General features: G+C 37.9%; 1 protein-coding gene across 2 annotated transcripts in view; it reads left to right on the top strand.

Moving 5' to 3' along the window:
- Positions 1-21,242, top strand: part of LOC143356448 (tRNA dimethylallyltransferase) — a 148,348-nt gene extending 127,106 nt beyond the window's left edge. The window contains exons 5-9 of one of the 2 annotated variants that reach the window (XM_076792155.1): positions 706-821; positions 18,029-18,125; positions 20,165-20,278; positions 20,465-20,650; positions 20,976-21,242. In XM_076792155.1, the coding sequence (XP_076648270.1) occupies positions 706-821; positions 18,029-18,125; positions 20,165-20,278; positions 20,465-20,650; positions 20,976-21,125 (663 nt within the window). In that variant the 3' untranslated portion in view covers positions 21,126-21,242. The remainder of the gene's footprint in view (positions 1-705; positions 822-18,028; positions 18,126-20,164; positions 20,279-20,464; positions 20,651-20,975) is intronic. The other variant, XM_076792156.1, reaches the window with a different exon arrangement.
- The last annotated feature ends 613 nt before the right edge of the window (positions 21,243-21,855 follow it).

Here is a 21,855-nt window from a genome sequence, read left to right as displayed (position 1 = left end):
TGTGTCCATTATGGAGCAGTGGCCTTTGCACACCTGAAATAAATAAAAATCGTACTCAATTCTAAGGAACTTTATAATATTGCATTTTTTGAAAATTTTCAGTATCCATAACTAAAGATCTATCATTACCATACAGGATAATTTCCAACCGTGATATTTGGTTCCCTTACTTTCCAATTATAGTTTCAACAATGACTGGTACAATAGAAACAATTATTCATTTCGCCTGATACATGTTGCTTCGTATCCAGTACGGTACATTTAAGGTGAATGATATCCCGTTCTTTTTCTATTTCATTCCAGATTAAAAGTTTCTAAAAATCCTTATCGAGTTTTTGAAAATTAACAATTATTGCGAAACAAAAAACCGGTCATTCGACCGCGGTAGGTTAAATTAAAGCATTGAACCTTTTTCCACGGTCTATTACAGAGCATAACGGTCGGCCCTTGCGGGTTTATTTTCAGTTTTTAGGAAGACGAACCTGTGAATAGGCGGATAATGGGGGAAAAAATCGGTCGCATCGTATTAAACGAATGACAGGGCGGAAAAAAATCAATATCGAAACCGAGCGATAAGTAAATGACTGAAAGACGGTCAAGGATATGTCGAAAGCAGTCGACGAGGGGAGCGTTTCTGGAATGGCGATACTCGTCCATACAGATCGGTTAATTAATTCGAGCCTCCTTTCTCCGAAATTCTTGCAGATAGTCCTCGCGGAGCGGCTGGATAGCAGGGTCGATGCCATGGTGGAGACCGGTCTGGTGCAGGAACTGCTTGACTTTCATCGGAGGTACAACGAGCAACGGATTGCGTCCAACACGTAAGTGCAAGAGCTCTATCAGAAAGTGCTTTACATCACGCGACCGGTCCCCCGATTTCAGGATCTCAGTATTTTGCCTCGATTCCGTCTTCCAGTCTGGTACATAGGAAATTAGGTCGCGACGTGAAATTGTTCGAAACAAAATTATTTGATCTCGTGGATGATGGGGGGACACCATCTTTGCCCAGAGTTACGAATGCCCCAACTACCTTTTAATTTTTCAATGACCTGGCCAAACCATTGCTTATTAGAACATCATAAGACAGAAAAAGTTACTTTAACCCTTAGATAACGAGATTCGGATCCAACCTGACCCAGCGTTACAAACGTGCCATTGAATTTTAATTTTTAAAATAATAAGTAATGATAATAACGGTTTTGAACAATTGTTGAAATCGTTAGCTGTTTACGTTAAATCAACTTGGAGACGTGCAGGATAAATTATTTCATGACACTCGAGTGCATTTTATTCCAAAGTTGCAAACGTTCCAGCCGGAATTTAATTTCTCAGTAACCAGTTCAAATTAACTATTAGTATTAGGTCAAGTTGGGGGTGTTCGGATGAAGATTAGTTTAACCTTTCTACGGTGGGTCTACTTTGACCCAGAGTTTCCAAGGTTCCAGGTAGATTTTAGTTTTTTGACAGCCAACTCGAACCATTTAGGTCCTACAAGATCAACGTTGAACTTAATGAAGAAAGTTCAAAATTATATAGAGAACATAATGCTTTGCAAGGGTTGAGAAGAGTATAGTCAATCACTGGTTAAGGAACAGTCCCTGAAAGTTTGTTTCTCAAGAAACGCTCGAAACGACGGTGAAATTGCCGAATAAGAAATTCGGAGGGCCGAGGGTTAATTTAGCAATCCGATTGCGTTGTCCTAAGCCGAGAGTTTCCGCGACACGACTATAGAATTGCGTTCCTCGAAATTCTTGAGTCACGTGTGCGCGACGCGCACGTGATCCTCGCGATTTGTAAGCGGTGCGGCTCGGCGCGGATCCAAGGCCCCTTCGGAATGAAGTTTGCTCGCCTCTCGCCTTACCCGCTTCCGGAAATCGCGAGCGCGTCGACCGGATGCCAGCGAGAAAATAAAGGAAGTAACCAGCCGCGAGGAAATGTACTAGGTCGTCGTAGCAGCGCATCGCTCGCTCTCCCGGCGGCAACGTGGAAAAAGAAAAAAAATATTCGCGTTCGCGATGATCGCGTTATCGCGACTATCTAGAAATCGCGAGGCCTGCACAGCGAGCCGCGAATTCTTTTCGTTAACGATCTCCTCGAAGGTATTTCGCCTTGGAATTGATAACGGGGTTTTAATGTCTCGCAAATATTGCATGACGGTGTTTGAATAGAGTCTGAAATGGTTCAAGTTTCGTCCCGATGTACGCGGCGTTAGAACGGTAATCGACTAATCTTACAATCGCGTAACGATTGCGATGCTCAACGCAGAAACTATAGAAATTCTTTTACATTCTGCCTCGTTGAGTATCCATTGGTAATGTTTCTTTTCGGTGGGAGCTCCGTACGTCAGGGATGGGCACGGTAGGGGCCCCTCAAACGCTAGCTTCCCCCACCAATCACTCTTTCATGCAGCGCGCACCTTCGTCGCGTTCGCTGGCGTCTTCGTTGCCCGCTCGTAGCAATACACCGCGGCGTCGTAGCAATACGCGTCAGGCGAAGCGCGTCCTTTCTTCATGGTAACGGCGCTAAATGGAAGGGGATAATGGGCGCTATGGTGGGGACGGTCTTGTCCCAACTGTGACAAAAATGCCCATCCCTGTTGTACGTTTAATATCTGTCGTTTTTAATATTTTTAATGTCTTTAGGCGTAGGTTCATGACATCCTTTATTCTAACTGGTGATACGGATTTTACGCAATTTAGGACAAACATTAGCAGGCCATCACACAAAATAGCGAACATATCAAAACAATTATTTGTTTATTTGATTATTTGCAAGTTCCTACAGTTTTTCAGTGGGATTTTTATCCCAAGTTAGAGCCAATCGAGCAAACTGAATAAAGATAATTTTTGTCAGAGGAATAATTTTACAAAAATTCTGAATTATTAAAGGACTTGTCGAGGAATTCCAGTATAACAGTTTAGACCTTGACAGTGTTCGAAACGGTACTCCCCTGTATATCAGCGACGAAGCTTCAGCTTACATCGTTCTCATCGAGTCATCGAATTCCGGGAGATTCAAGTAACCGGCATTAAATGCTTTGCTTATCGCAGTTTCTGCGCGATTATGCAGGATCTGTCGACTGGGACGCTCGTGTCAACGGGATTTTCATCTTTTCCTTCGCTTCCGTAATCATTCCTGAATCATCATCTATGTCCTTGGAAAGTTTATACTCTGTTCGATTCCACGAAACATAGATTGCGGACCTTCATGCAAAATAAAAATATGTCGTACGTCGATTGTGAAGAAACCGTAATAATTTTAGTCAGTTCAAAATAATATATTGGTGTTTTTAAATTCTCGGAATCTTTTCACTATTTTAAATTGTACCAATTTTGGTCATAAACACGTAACATGAATTTCTGTTCCTCAAACTTTGCAGTTTATCTTTTGCATGCTCGCTTAAGCACATTTGTTTGAAAGAATAGTAATTTAGAGTCGTCTATTTTAGTTGGAGCTGATAAGTGTCTAATCTGTTTTTACGTTCGTACATGGGCGGAACGAAAATTGTCGTATATTTCTTCGTACAACATTCGATTGTAGTTTCGACGAAATTATACGTTCACCGAGTTCTCTGAACCGATAAGTATCTGTAGAACTAATGACTGGATATCTCTTTCGTGTATACGTTCAATTTGTTCGAAGCAATCGGCAATCGATCTGTGAGAAATTTATTTCATTGCGGCGACTGTGACGGAAAAATCGAATTGGCCGTTTAGAAATTCGTGGGGCCGTTTTCATTTATTTAAGGTGGGTCCACACTACTATAATAGCGAAAAATGTTGTATGAGAAAAGAGGTCGTAAAATGCTACAAAACAGACCATCGATAAATCGAAATTTCATTGTACTTCAAACATATCTTTCTTTTTAATTTCACCTTTATTTTTTATGTGCAGTTAAATATTGTACAACAACGTAGAGAAGCGGTTAAGCACACAAATAGAGTAAAAAACTGTTCAGTATGAAAATAGAATAAATTTCAATGTCTTATAATTGCAGGGAAATTAAATGCTCCTTACAGGCAGTTTTGTTAATGTAATATTGCTTTGCAGTAGAGTCGTTTCAGCAAACAATTTCGCATACATAAATTGCCACGTTACTATATGACGAAAAACGACACAAAACTTATCTAGAGACGAAGTGTTTTACTGTCGAATTAGATAGTGACTAATTAGTCTAACATCTACTCCTTTGAACGCTTGTAGTAGTGCATGTTTTGGTGTACGTGTGGGCTTACCTTTAAAGAAAGGCGTGGAACGATAAAGCGTGTTATCGGTGCATTTACGCATGGTAAATGGATTTATTGTTTTTATTAGCTCTGTACAGTCGATTTCCTGTTTTTACACCCTCTGTTGATGTACCGCTATAGTTCGCTTCCGATTAGGAAAATCCATACCTTTCCAAGTTTGAAGAATAAGAGAAACTCAATTTGTTCAACTTATTTTGTTTACATCGAAAATTATTCTCAAGTATTATTTGCTGAAAGATTAAGCTAACAATCAATTTTGTAGAAGAAAAAAGTATACGTGTAGAACGTTAGAACTGAGAATGACATAGTTTGAAAAGGTCATTAAACTCCGGAGCATATGCTGATTAGCGTTAATTTGACTAATTTGACAGCATACCATTTCTTGTCCGTCGACTGCGTAGAAAATATATTCATATCTTCGGAGAATTAGAAATATCTATTTTTAAACTGACTATATAATTTTTTTGTTCAAACTAATCTGTCATTGAGTATACATATGAAAGAACAGAAAGTTGTTCATTATCATTTTCAATCATCCATTAATGCAGGGTCTTGTACAGACGTTTTATCTAACACGAACACTACAAATTTCATCAACTTAATTGTATAAATATAATTTATATGAAATAAAATATTAGTCGAACAATGAATATTAGTCGTACATACTGCTATTACGATAATACTCATATAAACGAATGTAAATTCACGTTGACAAGCAACGGGAAATTTACATTCAACAAACATGAATATTAATCATTCCATATTCCCTTTGCACGTTCATTTAATCTTTAATTTCCGTATCGACTCGTTTTTCTCCGCCATAATAAAGTAATAACACGATTCGTACGGGGCTTAGTTACATTGTACGCCGAGCTCGTGTAATACTAAATTACAGAAGCCGAAAAAAAAAAAAAAAAAATGATTGATGCAGCGAAGATACGAGTCTTTATAAAAGAGGAATCATTAATTTCGGGGCATTAACTTTTTTTCAGGATCGTTGCACCGCATTTTTTTGCCTCTTTCTCTCTCCCCTCTCCCCATCCCCTAATCGATAATGCACCCGAATTTCCGGTGGTTCGATTGATGCTTAATACCGCTGACAATTATCGCTAATTATTACCGGTCGCGTATGCGTGCAGTGTGCGCGCCGCTGCACCAGCGGCTATGCAAATTACACCGCCAGGCCAATTTGCAGTCGGTTTCGCTACGGCACGTGCAGTGCGTGGTACACAACGTGGAACCACCAGCCGGGAGAAGGTTCCAACTGAATTACATTCGCGCCTAAGAAGTTCATGGGAACGAGAGTAGCCTAACAAGTGTGCGGCCTAAGTGAACGTTATTATCTCTGAGAGCGCACGATTATAAAGAAATTAATTCAAGCTGGTCCGCAGCTTTCGTTCAAACGACTGATTAATCTTGCTTTCTAGCCTACGTCCTGCCACTACTGTCATCGTACCCTGCTCATTGAAAATTCAACAGATGAACTCCATTTTCCATTTAACACATCTACACGTTCACCCTTTTCTGTTCTTTCTTATATTTTCTTTGACGTAACCCTCGTTACAACTATATTTAAAACATGAACATTTTTCTGGTACAATGAACTTTCGATATATGTCAACAGCGCCGTTAAAAATTTCAAAATTTAACGCCGTTCGATTTTGTATACGCTGTCGTTGCATTTTAGCTGACATTTTTCTCGGTTTCATTTGTTTAAAAATATAGTTCGTCTCGCCCGTGAACGCCGATGATGTTCCTCTTCTGCTTTATCTAACATAATTAACGCGTTTGCTCGCTGGAAAGTGAAATTCCGAAATGAGTCCGTAAAAATTCGCACGGATCTAATTTGCGAATATAATAAATCGGCACAGGTCTAATTTGAGCGTTTCCGATGTTACGTGGCATGGTCCAGAGCGTTTGAAAATTGTGCTCATGCAACGAGAACAAGCTCCCGACTGCCAGAACGGTTTTGCAACGAACGTACCCCTTGCACTTATTAACCTTTTTTCTTGTTCATTTTTTAGTCGCGACTTCCACTCTGTCTTCCCTCGTTTCGCTCCTCCTTACGCGCTTTAGTACTCGCGCGTTTCTGCAAGTAACATGTCTCGTATTATGCAAATGCACGTGCCCGCCTGCTCTGCCTGGTTGCTCGACTTCTGCCGGATGTGACGTCGCACCTCTGTAGCATCAGAGTTGCAAGAGGCAGGTGTGATTAATATAATATGCCAATACGAGAGCACCGCGGCAGGTTAATTATATGAATCCTTTACGACGCTATTATAGGCGCGAATTCAAATTTCCTGGCCCGTGGTGTTTCATTGTTTCACTCGAGTTGCAATTAGGATGCCAGTTTATGCATTTCTATTTCACCCCTGTTTCCTGCAATCGATGCGGACGATTATTATTCAGCAGAGAAACCCGCAAACTAATTAGAACTGAACTGCTGATCTTTACGTAAAATAATAATTTTTTGCAGGAGACAGCACCTTAATACAATTATATTTCTTCTCTTAATAATTTTCTCTTAATATTAGGAGGACCCATAAGTAATCAATTATTTTGAAATCTAAAACAAACTTTGTAGTAAATTCAAGTTTTTATTTTTTAATTTATTATGTAATCTCCATCATTATCAAGGACAGCTTGCCATCTTTCCTGCAAATTTTCAATCCCCCTCTTCTAGAAATCCAGGGTTTGTGAAGCAAAATATGACTCAAGGTGTCTCCTTACATCTTCTACAGAAGTGAATGTTTTATTTCTTAAATAATGCTCCAACGATCTGAAAAGATGATAATCAGAGGGAGCCATATCCGGTGAGCACGGGGGGTGCGGTCAAACTTCCCATTGCAATTCTTTGATTTTTTCCTGAGTGAGTTTCGCTGTATGGGGCCGGGCATTGTTAATTTGCAGTATTACACCTTTCCTGTGGACTAAAGATGCCCTCTTTTTCAATAGTTCTGAATACAGCCGTTGTAATTGCTGACAATACAACTCAGCAGTAACTGTTTCTCCAGGTTTCAACAACTCAAAGTGAATTATGCCACGACAGTCCCACCAAATGCACAGTAACACCTTCCTAAGTGATGAGCTAGGTTTAGGGGTTGATATTGCGGTTTGATTTGCAGAAAGCCATTGCTTGGAACGCTTTATGTTATCATAAAGAATCCATTTTTCATCTCCAGTAACGATTCTGCTAAGAAATGGATCCCTACGAAATCTGGATAGCAATGAAACGCAAATTGATCGACGAATATTCTTGTTGGTCTCAGATAATTGATGCGGTACCCATATTCCTTGCCTGTATGCCTTTTCCATTTCGTGTAGGTGCCATTGTATAGTTGGCCATGCGGACCCAAGGCTTCTCGATAATTCTTGTATACTTAATTTTGGATCAGCTTCCACTCGAGATTTTAGGGTGTCATTATCAAATTCAACTGGTCGTCCACTTCGAGGCCTGTCAGAGAGATCATAGTCACCAGCAGCAAACCTTCTGCACCAACGTTGACACTTGTTGACCTTCAATACATCTCCATAAACATCGCAAATTTTCTTTATTGTTACCGTTGCATTAAATCCCGCATGAAAATGAAAAAGTATGCAATGACGAATATGATCCTCGTACGGTACGGACGCCGCCATTTTATTACAGAGTTGTAAAAAAAATGTATACTTTTTAGAATATTTTGAACACAGGCTGCTTTACCGAAAACTGTAAAAGAATACGTGTTTCCTGTTCAACGATCGGTACAGAACTAAAGGCAATACAAATTCTTTGCAAATAATTGATTACTTATGGGTACCCCTAATAATTTTAGCAAGTTGAAAACAACGTGACAGTATTGTCATATTTTTCAAATAGTTCCATATTTGCATGTCCGATGTGCTGAGTCCAGTCGTAAATTAGATTGGTCAGAAGGTCTTTTCGCATTTTGTAATGGCTACAGGCAACTTCTACTTCATTAAATTGAAATGAATAAAACGTAAGTGTTTCCTATACTGTTAGAACACTTTTTGCCATCTTCCAATGGCTTTATTTTGTTTGAACAGTTTCTCTTGCAAATAATATAATCAGTCGATTAAAATGTGAAATCTTCGTGGCCAACCTAACATGACTGGTTAATATTTCCGCAATAGCAATTAGTTTCTTCATCTGTTTTAATTGGATCCATTACTGTGATGAAATCTCGCAGCTATACTACTAGAAAATGTTAATGGCGTGATGCGTTCAGGGAACCATCTGCGATTCGTAAATAGTTAAAATACAGTCTTCAATAATGAAACGAATGCTAGGACAAGCTAGAGAATTCCTCGAATTTATAAACATCTCGAAAGAAATGTATGCACATAACTATTACCACATATTCTCAATGGCCGGTAATGAACCTGCCGATGAAATGTTAAAGTCCAATGAAGAAAAAGTGTGTCACCGAGATTTCGCACTGGCTTCGGAAATGTTACCGTTCTCGTCGGATTATGTTAAATAAACAGAATCGATTAAACTTTTTTCTCCGATTAACTTCGATTAAATCGATTAAATTCTTCCGGTGCAAACAATTTTTGAGAAATAACAACGCAAAATGTATAATCTCCCATAATTTTTAAAAATTTTATCCAAGTAAGATCCAAATAAAAACATTTAATGTACTACGTATTGCATTTGAAAAAATTCCGAGAAATAAGAAAGTTTCACGAGTCCATGAATACCGATTAAAATTACTACCGATCCATTCATTAATCGCAATGACTAGTTAAATAAATAGAAATAGAATTTTGTCGTCAGTCCAGTAGTCTTTCCGGTTGTTGTTGTTTTTCTAATTCATGACCTACGGAAAAACGAACCATCAAAATTCTGAGTGCATCGCGAGGGACGCCCTCTCGTGTGTTGGCTGTTATCAATTTCTTGTATCGATTAGCGGGACTAGTGTAATTAATGGAGGCACTTATGATGAGCGAAAGATATTTAATTTACATATAAATACAAATTACGTAGGCATTGAAAAATAACTGAATAAAAAGTTTCCGCAGGAAAGACCGGCAACAGCAGAACAGGCACATCAAGATCAAAGAGCGACCATACTAAACTCGCGCTAGCTATTGTGTTTCAACATCTCGAGCCATAACTTAATTAGCGCATGAAATATTTATTTTCTAACTTTCATGCAAAGAATTTTTCAAAATGTATTAAAAAGTGTATCTTTTTTTAAATTATTGGTTAAAAGTTACCTACGTCATGTTTATGCCATTTTATGGCATTTTATCATTGCATAGTTGAAGCATGAATATTAACAGTGCTGGATGAAATATTATTTCAAATAATAAGTAGCAAATAGTTAATTCTGTTTTAGGTCAAACCACTATTGAAAATAAAATATCTTATTTGTGGGATAATATTCTATTAGGAGGATAGTGGAAATACCTTATTTATTTATGTTTATTATGAGTGCATTCGATATATCTCTGGTTGTTGTTATAGGTAGTTCCCTGCACTCTTGAAATTCTCCGCTATGATTTATTAAGTACATTTCTTTTTATCAACTATATTTATCAATTTCAGAAGTTCTGGTTTTTGTTCTATCAATTAAAAGATCTCATAACACGGTAGAAAAATTGTAGAGCATCTAGTAGAAGTTATTTCAATCTCATAGATTAATTGAAATATATGCAGCACCGTCTGTTATTTTCAAAGTATTAACTATTTGATGAGGCAATGTCGACAGGTTTCTGACTGGTCAGAAAAAAATTCCTACGGACCCGTGAGAATTTTTTCCCGACACGACAACTTAGACCCACGGTGAGCAAGCTAATTGATATTCTATTACGTCCCGCGGATCGGTGTGATTACGTTTGAAGACGTGTCGTTACATCGTTACATAAAAAGCTGACAGCCTAGGAGAGTGACATATACGAGGCAATCGGGCGAAACGAGGCGTGTAAAATTTCATTACCGGCTACGTGAAAACTGTATCGTACCGATCTGTCACTATCGACTGACAAGCGGTTGTCACTCAACCGGAAAAGATTTGTGAAGGTGAGACGGAAGATTGTGTTATCCGTGTATACGGCGCGTCTTAATGATCACAATTTTCTTCGCTTTATGTAACCTGACAATATCTTTCTGAAGCTTATTGGGACATCATGAGATCGCGACGTTTCTTTCGAACATTTTCAAATTAATTTAATTTTAAAACAGAGTAGACAGTTCGGAATTTATGTTTCTTTATTATTTACAACCTCTTCACAATGTACAACAGTCTATATGAAATGCTGGACAATAAAATTGACAATACTACTTTACCTCTGTCCAATTTTTAATAATATTATACAGGGTTTTCAAAAAATATTGTATTTCCTTGGAAGGGTTGATTTCTGACGCGATTTGAAGCAACTTTTTCCTTTGCGAAAATGTTCTCTGCGGCTCTGTTAAGGAGTTATTAGCGAAAAACACGGACCAATCAGAGCGCGGATACAGCGGGCGGATTCTGACTCGACCAATGCCAACGCCGCGCTTAGCGGGAGGTGTCGCCGAGCCGGGATCCCTCTGCTATAGCCGCGCTCTGATTGGTCCGCGTTTTTCATTAATAACTCTTTAACGAAGCGGCGGAGAACATTTTCGCAAAGGAAAAAGTTGCTTCAAATGATCTCAGGAATGATCCCTTTCAAAGATGTACAACATTTTTGGGACACCCTGTATATTAATTTTCAAAATGCATGCGTAATCTTCGAAATTCGCCATTTTGACGTCTACAGTCATTCAGATATTGATCTATAAATTTTTTCAGATAAATTTTCCAATTTTTTTGTAGCAGATGCTTTAATTTACCAGTTTAACAACTAATAACTTATGCTATTACGAATCATGGTTTTGTATAGTTTCCGAGTCAATGTAGTCCCAGACACCGCCGATTTGGAACATTTATTTCAAGAATGTGTTATTCGCATCGTAAAATAGGTCGAAGCCTTTTTGGCATTACTTGAAAATTGTAACATGATTGTAGTATAATTTCAAGTTACTGAAAAACCACGGCACGATTGAAAGAAGACCTTTTCCTATGATAGAATTTATAAAAAGTACACAATACACGATCCCCTGCTTCGGAGGAAATCAAACACTGATCCTTTGATATAAGATGGTAAATGGATATCCCGATATGCATATACAATGAGTTGCGAGGAATCGAATACCTCTACGGTGTATCCTGACTGGTCCTGAAAACGCAGAGTATGTTCACAATGGCAATGCAAACGTGCATCGGGTGATTACAAGACTGCAGAATTTTGTGCATTCGAAAATCGTGGAGAACCTAAAATTTTTGCAATTTCAGTCTCTGAAAATCTAAAACTAAATCGAAAGTTTACGACGCAAATTTTAACGACTAATCTAACGCTGGTCTGATCAGTACAGGCAACTTCTACTTGCGAGAGAAAAATCTAAATTGTCAGACTTATTTTATTTCGACGAGGTTCCGCGTAACTTATTTTAATCAGGTCTTGCAAAATAACAATTATATTGTTTTCGTCCATTCTCGATCCATTGAAACTCGGCATAATGTTTAAACAACGGAATATTTTATTTTCATCGAAATCAGACGAAACCTCAAACAGGATAAAAGAAATTTGTCTCGATATTTCTTTTTACGTAAATGTGCAAATTAAAAATTCGTGTTTCCATACAGATTTAAAGTTTACTCATTAGTAGACTGCGGATCTTTGTGCAAAATAAACAATGTTTGCATTGATTGTAAGACACAGAAGCGAAACAAATTTTTTCTCTTTTTTTTTTTTAAATTAATTTATTAAGCTGAAACGAATACACCGATGTCCTTAAATCTTTTTAATATGCCCATTGCGTTAAAGTATGCTTACCTATTTTTGTCACAAATGCATAAAATCCGCAGTCTACCTATTAGGTTAAAGTAGTTCGCGTGTACTATTGCAACTCATATTTTCCGACAGCCACGTATACACGAGTATGAAATAGTGAGTTTACTCTCCTGCATTGCTCGTATAGAACATTTTCTAAAAAGAGTTATGCCATGCTCGGTTTCACCATTATTGCTGCCATACTTTGAACAAGAAGTATACAAAACAACCATCAGACCTAACGCGTCCGCCTCGTTTCTCTCGGATACCGATCACTATAAGCAGCCAGAGAGAAAGAGAGAGAGAGAGAGAGAGAGAGAGAGAGAGAGAGAGAGAGAGAGAGAGAGACTTTCTCGTTGTTGCTTTGTCCTTACAGTACTTCCCATTCCCTTATCGTATCGAAGAGGCGTATCGAGATAAGTTGCATATAAAAATCTGATGAAATCGCCACTGTCCTCGGTCATTTCGAAAAGACCGGTCTAGATAAACCCCTTGATCAGCATCGTTAAAAACTGTAACGAGTCAGCGGCCAGTAATTAACTGATCCGCCGGGAAAGCTGAGCTCGGTTTCGAATAGCTTGTTTATCGAAATTACGTTTCATTATTGTGTAATTCTATTTCCGCTATTATCTAAATTTGCTTGTCACACACTATTTTTTACTTTCCCAATGCAGTCTTTCCAAAATTCTAAAATTCTTTCGTCTTACACTTTTAAAGACATATTTATAACTCAACTACTAATTATATCTTTTAACCCTCGGACTCCTGGCGAGTTCTATGCCTATGCCGGAGTCATTTCTGACCCACGCCGATATTTACAGTTTTCTTTCGATATAAGGCGATGGCTCGGGACCGGCTTTCATCCTATTTCGGATGAAGAAGAAGGAGGTCGTCTTATATCGGAATAGAATTGACCAAGTTACACAATTAAATTGTTGTCGAAAGAGCAAGTATTAAATTATTTTGTTGTACGAAATTAACGCGTTAACTTAATTTGTTGTATACAATTAGGAAAACGCTTAGCAAGTGCTCGCGACGATCGCTGTCACTGTTATCTCAATTGTTTATGTCACTACTTCCATCACTGCTGCCGCCGTTATTATATTTATCACTATACTCACCAGTGGCGGACCTATATTATCATTATTATTGTAGGAATGTAGGCGAATTGACATTTTGATTTATCGGTGGTTAGTAACGATTTCGTCGACGCTCTTGATATAAAGATATACTGATAATTGTGTTTCTGATTAAACGGCGGCACGTGCACCACTCCAATCAAACATTGAGGCAATTCACTGTGAAAATAAATCGGATTACACGTTAATCCCAGTGTCATGTTATTCACGAAAGAAGCTTGCGTGTGTTTCGTTAAATTATCGTATCGAATGATAAAATTAAGAAACTGATTGCACAGTAATTTCACTTCGTCATTAGATGAATTTTGATTAGACTTCGTGGAAATGTAGTGACAGTTTTAAATTACTTGATCTTTTCTCTTTAAATTTGTTATCATAGCTGTCACTGCTATCAAGTACCGCTAGATCACTGTTGGCATGTACCGACTAAAATTCTGCCGAATAATACTATTACACTTTCTATCATTTATTAACAACACTAGGTTTACGGAGCACTAAAAGCGTTTATTTTGCATTACTTTATAAAAATAACGAGAACGTGCTACGTTTTTAGCAATGTTTCAAAAACAATATATACCCAAAGAAATAAATTTGCTAAATAAGTTCCTTAGAATCGTAATAGTTTCAAATTAAAAATATTAGAATCCGTCATTTTGCAATCGTTCCTTAGAATCTAGAAAGAAGTTCCTTAGAATCGTAATAGTTTCAAATTAAAAATATTAGAATCCGTCATTTTGCAATCGTTCCTTAGAATCTAGAAAGAAGTTCCTTAGAATCGTAATAATTTCAAATTAAAAATATTAGAATCCGTCATTTTGCAATCGTTCCTTAGAATCTAGAAAGAAGTTCCTTAGAATCGTAATAATTTCAAATTAAAAATATTAGAATCCGTCATTTTGCAATCGTTATTTTTAATTAGAATTGTACGGAGAATATTGAAATTATGTTAATACTTAAGATCAATAAATTTTGGATTAATACTCCAAAATGTATGTAAAAAGGCTGCGGTTTAACAAATAATATCTGTTGAATTCTAGAAATGTATCATTTTCCGAGGAAAGATTGCTTCTCAGACTTTATGCGAGTTTCGTGTGTGAATTTACCACGCAAAAATAGTAAATTAAGTACGTGCAATTTTACAAATCATTCCGTGGACATTTTAGTGCTGAATTGCGGGAAAACAACGGTTCCGTTACATTCTTTACGTGCCGTTTCATGATTTCCTTTATTTCGACGTAGAATGGATACGTCGGGTATGCACACCTCTATTTGTAATGATCATCAAGTATCGTTACCGATCTACACGGCGTGCCACGAACCAGATGTTGTCGACTATTTGTAAACACTGACACAATAACTGCGTATCTAGTCGTCGACGAAACCATCGGTGAAACCGTTCCTTCGAAATGTTTGATACATTGCAAGAACAGTAACGACTTCGAAACGTACCATAATTTTTCCATTAATAAATTTTCTCTGCACGCTATGGAATTGCTTGAAACTTCGGACGATCATTACGTGACGATAAGTAGTCTGCAATTTTTAATGCAAATTTACACTTTCGACTAGCTATGTAGGAATATATTTATTAAAATGTCATATGTCGAATTTTATTTCTTGTCTTTCATTGGAAATTCATTTATACTATTTTATTAAGTTAATTTGATTTTATTGGCTATTAAATTAATTTAGTATTTTATTCAACAGAAAATGAAATTCTATGGAAACTACAGTGCTGTAAAAGAGTATTGGTGCAATACAATTTTTAAGTGCACATTTTTAAAAATATAAAATATAAAATACATTGTGTAACCAAAAATGGTAACATAAATTGAAATTAGAAGTGAATAATGAAAATATCCTTCGTGAGCATTTTGTAGAAGAACAAAATGATCGACGTATACGAATAATAATATTTGTAAATGATTAAAAACAAAATATTAATTCTTTTGTTTAAGAATCTTTCTCAATCGTTTTGGAATCCAGATACGTTCATGCGAACAATAATACCTTACATTTCGCAGCCTGTGCCTATAGTTTATCCAAATTCTTATCACTTTTAATAGAATTTTATGTATGTTACTATGCTTACTATTATTTTTGTTGTACAATATCATGTACCAAACACATTTATTTTGATCTATGATTTATACTGTGTAAATGTACTTATACTGTGAAACTTGTACTATGTAAATATTGTTATCCAGTACCGTAAATGCTGAAAAATACACAGCAATATACTACGATGTGTTTGTGTTTGGCTCTGAAATTGCAAATTCCAGTGATCTGCATCATAAGTTTGACTAGAGTGCTGAATATAGTGTTATTTCATACAGCTCATGTTACTTGAAATCGTACGCATAACTTCGAAGGTGGAATATGTTATTCAATGAGTTTTTACGATGGAATTCTATTCACAATATTCTCCTGGAATAAACATTTTAACTCCCTTCGATTAGTTCAGTGTCTACGAAGGAGTAACCTAAAGAATGAAAATTCTAAACGATGCTCTTCATCATATTATAAAAATAAAAATAAAAATAATAATAATAATATATCGAGTAATCCCAAAACGAATAAACCAAAATTACACACGTAAATTACAATGTCGACATACAGGGTGTCCCAAACATGTTGTGTTTCCTTGGAAGGGGTGATTCCTGACGTTATTGGACTAACATTTTTGCTGAACGAAAATTGCCTCGAAAATGGACTGATTTTAGCACCTAGGCCTTCAATTAGAATAGTAAAGTGGGGTCAATTTATTTAAGTTAACTAAAGACTACAGAACACATGAATGAATGTTTATAGATTTTTCCAGACAAATCTGAAAGAAAAATAAAAGCTTTGACTTCCCCTTCGTATAGAAACCTTCTGTTTCTTTTTTTTTTCATCATCAATAACAATAACTACCGTAGATATTGAATATCTGTAAATGTACTTAATTTCGTGCTCCAACCAATGGCTGGCCATCTCGAAAAGAAATTTCTATTTCACTAACAACCATTGCGAATCTCGATAGAACGTAGCTAGTTATTGCTTCAGTGGGGACGCAGCTTTAGGCTCGAATGACAGGCGAGGCGTTCGTAGGTCGCTCGATTTCTGTTTGCACAACTTTTCGAAATTCGTCGAAGGCCGAAATCGACACTCGGCACCGATGATTACGCGGAGGGTGGGGGTGGGGGTTGGTGTTGTTGGTGGTGGTGGTGGTGGTGTTCGACGACGACAGAGAGAGAAAGAAAGACGTCCCGACGCACATCATCGTGTCACGTGTATCTAATTTGTAGACGCAGGTACACGTTTGGCATTGACACGTGTGCGAACAAGTGAACCGTGTCCGCGCTTTTAACGTCGCAAACGTTTCCCGCCAAGTAAGCTGCCGCCACGACCTCGACTTGCCTGCTATCACTATCCAGCCCTGATAAGATGGCGAGCCTGCAAAATGCAGTTCCCCTTTCGTGGCAGAGATACCATCGGCCACTCGAGAACCAGAACCAAAGACCGAGGTGCCCGTGCCATAACTCCTACCCAAGAGGCTACTCTAGCGTGTCAGGTGTCGCTTTTCAGGGCATTCCGTTTAGAATTTGGAAAACTAAACGATCATAAAGAACATGACCGAAAAAACAACGGGATTGGGAATATATTAATATTAATACAACCAGTGACTATATTTAGAAAAATCGTTTACACGAATTTATTACCAGGCTTGGCTCCGTTGGACTACGGTTTTCTTTCGATATAAGACAATGCCTCGGTACGTATCAGTAAATGGGCCCACTAACTCGTCGGAGAACTCTGCGACGCAACTAATATACGATTAAAAAATTAGAGTTAACCCTTTGCGTTCGGCGCTATTTTCATTCTAAAACGAAATTTTTCTTCCGTCTTAGAATATTTTCATTTTATTCATACGAAACTGATCCGATGTACGCATATAATATTTAAATGTTTAGTAATCTATTAGATAAAAATTTTTTAATGTTACAAATATTTTGTATCTAATATTTTTTGTAATTTCTTTGAAATAATGCCACAACAATTTCTAGTGGTGCTTCAGAGTCACCACTCGAGTGCAAAGGGTTAATAATATGATCACGAAATTTTTAATGTTTACTTCAGTGTACATTCTATATATGTCCCAGATGCCTAGCCGATAAATGTCGCACAACTATCCTCACTGCTGCGGGGTATACCTCGTCAGGGGCCAAGAGGCCTTGCCGAGGAGTGTAATGTATCTCCTGGACGATACATGTCCGTGGCTAGACCCGTGTTTTGGACATATATCGTGTAAACACTGTAGTGCGAGTACCTATTGGGCATAGTCTTTGAGTAAGCCGAGAGTTTATGGGTCCCATAAATTTGTCCGGCAGACTATAAAGTGGTCGGACTACCAATCGGTTCCAAAACTAAAAATTCCAAAGTTTTCGTTAATAAGTTAAAAACAAAGCTTTTCGAGACGAATTGGCGAAGATAAGCTGAGGTGCTTCCAATTATCTCAGAAATCATCCCATTCTTTTTTCTACACCATTTCTGGGACACCCTGTACGTTATCCAGGTGAACCCTACCCCGGAACATTCCGAGTGTACCCAAAATGCGACACAGTTTTTCTGTATTGTGACCTGTGTGTATGAGACAATGGCCCTGGTCACTGAAGAAAAGTATGAAACGGGGGGAGAGGAGGGGGTAGATGGTAAACGAGGGATGTTTTCGGGCAGGGTGATAAAGTTGGGGCAAGTTGAGGGACCAGGTAGACTGAAATTCGGCGACTGTTTGTGTTCCAGGTTGCCCGACTACACGAAAGGCATCTTTCAGAGCATCGGCTTCAAAGAGTTCCACAGTTACCTGGTGCTGTCTGAGGAGGAGAAGCGAGAGAAAAAGGTAAGCAGAAGCGGCGAACTGCAACGTCGTCACGTTCGGTGCAGCTGCAAGCGATTCACCGCGATTAGCGCCGCTGGAACCGATCTCCCCTGTCCACGAGAAGTTTTATTTGCGAGGGAACCCGAGGAGCTTTAAAGGGCTGCCACCGTCGTTGCTTTTGTTAGACGTTGCGGATCGAGTGGTCGCGATACAGCCATTTTCTTTTTCCCTGCATTCCTATCCTATTTTCCTCCTTTCTATTTCTGACACTTCCGCCAAACCGCTGCCAGCCAGATATTCGCGCATACTCCTCGAGAATATACAGGAAACCGGTCATTTCTGTCTGGGAGAAAGGGGGGGGGGGGGCAGAGTTAGTGTTTACAGTAATGTCTCGATATATGGGGAAAAGATGCGCGCGATATTTGCGAAGAAGTTATCCCCCCACCTGGGTGTGTCTCAGCGACTCGAAGTGTAACATGATATGGGATTGTTAGAATACTAATCCAATGACGAAACTGATCAATATATTCGTGGTTAAGTGTCGCAAAATATTGGCCTTCATTACACCCAAACAGAAAGAAAAGAAATTTACCGTTCATTAGAAAAACAATGAAATATTCGGAAGATGACGACAGCGTTAAAAATAATTATACGACTATTTTGCATTGAAAGCTGTCGTAGAAATACTAGCGTGACTGGATACATAGTAGAGAAAATTAATGATTTAAATGAATAGTGTACCAGTGGATAAATAATATTTATGCATTCAATTGAAAGTTCTATTTATTAGCACATTGCGAACCGTATGATGTGAACTTTATAAAAACCCAATTACCATCGATTTTCAGATAATAGTGCGGCTCGAGAACGTTCAAAGAGGGTCAGTCGACGTCTCTGGTTCTTAAGGGCACGATCTTCGTAGACTCGCGATAAGGTAGAGTGACTACATTACCGTCAAAAAATGGTTTTACAATGCAATACCGCCGATTCACGTCACCGGTACGCTATGTGTTAATATACGTACAAGCATCACAACGAGCCATGAAATATTGCATACAAAACTGTCTCCGTTTTCTGAAATCAACAATTCGATTAGCACGAAGGAGCGCTGTAATTAATTTCGGTGTACCTTAATATTACGATCCATGCACTATTGCCATCGCATACATTTGCTTCGTATGTAGTTATTCCGTCAGGATAAAATCAATTCTTTTACGGACGAGAGAACGAACATAATTTTTCAAGCAGCTTTCATGATCAAGTTGCCGAACCTACTAGGCCGGCGAGGTACGATGGTGAATTATATAAAAAATAATGATGAATGCGACCGCACGTCCCAGTTCTCCGCCATGTTTGTTTAAGACGGGACCACGTTGCTCTGGCAGTCACAAAGGGTCCTTTCGTTGGATGAAAGCGGATTCCATTTCCCAGATTTTTTTGCGAGCTCGTTACAACGTGCCACTGTAAATCACTACTCTGATAGTTTAGACTTCTATGAATTTATACGACGACAGTTTCGTCTTTGTTCAATGCTTCCCAGAATAAATTTGGCTTAGGCTACATTCCAATTTATTCGCCGGAAGAAAACTTTCTGAGAAAGACCCTTTTTTACCAATCTTGGGAGTATTCCATGTGGCAAAGACACATGAAAAAATTGACGACGCATCGCTTCAAACGCAATCACTTTCTAATGTTTTGCTCGTTAAGCTAGCATTAGTTTAGAAATTATTTTTTATGTGAACGCTTTATCTACAGAAAATCTAAAATAACTACACTTTTCAACGAAAAACTCCGGAAACTATGAATACGATACTTAACTTTTTGTAACGCTCGTGTTGTTCTCAGAAATAGTTTCACAAAAGATTCCCCCGTGATTTTTATCTATTTTCGTTTTATATTTGAAAACGTCAAGTTGTGCTTCATTCGCAATTTCGTGTCATTAAAGATTTTACAGTATTCAAAACTAGAAAACTCTCGTAAATAAATTAGGAGCGTTGAAATAAATGTAAAAGCTTAAAATGTTACTGTTGAAATAATTATGAATGCACTATCATTTGCAGGGGCAGGCGTTACTGGAAGAGGGGATCGATAATCTCAAACTGGCCTCCGCAAAGTACGCAAGAACGCAAGCAAAATGGGTCCGTAATCGCATGATTCGTCGCTCTGATAGACAGGTACGGTGTACCTAAATGAAAATGTCATTTATTATAAGTAAACTGCGAGTTTTTCATTTCTTAAGATTTTTTTACTGTTTTGCATTTGATCTACGCATTTTGTCATAAATGCATAAAATCCGCAGTCAATTTAAGAATAACTGGGTATCAAATGAGTTTCAAGTAACATAGTACTAGTAATTACAGGTACCCTATGTTTATACATTGGATACCACTAACGTGAACAATTGGGATACTTTGGTGTACGAGAAAGCTGTATCGATAATAGAGGCAATACTAAATGGAGGGAAACCCGAGCAGAAACCTGTCAACGAATCTGTTGTGAACAGCAAAGTCACGGACAGCAGTAACGAAGAAGTCCACTATTGTGATGTGAGTTTTATTCTTTGAAAATTCTCCTTATTATTTTTAACGCTTTATCTACCGGCAATTTTCTAATAGTCTTTAAAAATAAGGTCAACAGTTGAGACTCTGTCAATGAATTGTCTAAAACCGACTGTAATTTTATTCACAATTCAACAAGTTTTTACAATTAGTATAATGTAACAACTTCTTCTACAATCAAAAGAAAAAGAAAGAATTTAATAGAAAAATATTGAGACTCTTTTAAATACAGTTCAGTCATTAAAAAGCGTATTAAAATAGGTCCCAACAGGTAAAGTGTTAATGTTTCAACAAATTCAATATGTTTTTCCAGATCTGTGAAAGATTTTTTCTTGGTGAACAGTGGAATATACATATAAATAGTATGAAGCATCACAAGACTGCAAAGAGGAAATCGAGATTAGCTCAGGAGGAGGCGATGGCTCAAGCCCAATTGAACAGACTTCATGAAAAAGATCAATAACGATCTATCTACGATCGTATTATATAAAATACGTTTGGAAAACGATGTATCTTGAGCTCAGTGTACATAATAATGTTAAAAGACTGCAGATCTAAAGTATTTTGAATATTTCACACCAAACGACAGTAATGTTTATTGTTCACTAATAGTCTTTTATTTGCAATTCCTTTAACCCCTAAAATTTTACTGAGAAATATTTAAATATAATTTTATATTCGAGCGCAAATAATTCTTGCCGTTTTCCTATAAAACGCAATGCATAATCCGGCAAGAAAAATTTTGTGATCTCAAACGTCCGTACAGCGCGATACCCCGTAGCGGCAAAACGCTCAAACTGTATGTCAAACATTATCGACAGTGATAATTTTGTAGGCAATAGTAGCGCCTCTTGTGGCAAAGCCTCGAAGTTCCATTGATGTGTCCGTACAGCGCCATTTCACGTAGTGTGAATATGCCGAAACTTCTAGCCAATATTACCGTCAGAAAAGTTCGAATACCATTACCAACTGCAAGTATTAGATTAGTATAGAAGCAGACCAATCACTCAATGTATTTTCTTGTCCCACGTTAGCGGGTAACGTTTGGCCAAAGAGGAAATGAGAGTGCTCACGCCCGGCATTTTAGGGCCCCCGGTATAGTGCTGTCCGCTAATGTAATTTTTAGCCTGGATCAGAATCTGCATCATCTTTTAGACTGGACCAGAACCTGCATCATCTTTTAACATAGAAGA

Source organism: Halictus rubicundus, chromosome 8 (assembly GCF_050948215.1).
Source record: "Halictus rubicundus isolate RS-2024b chromosome 8, iyHalRubi1_principal, whole genome shotgun sequence".
Lineage (NCBI taxonomy): Eukaryota > Metazoa > Arthropoda > Insecta > Hymenoptera > Halictidae > Halictus > Halictus rubicundus.
The sequence above is the reverse complement of the archived record's forward strand: the minus strand, read 5'-3'. Positions and strand labels throughout refer to the sequence as shown.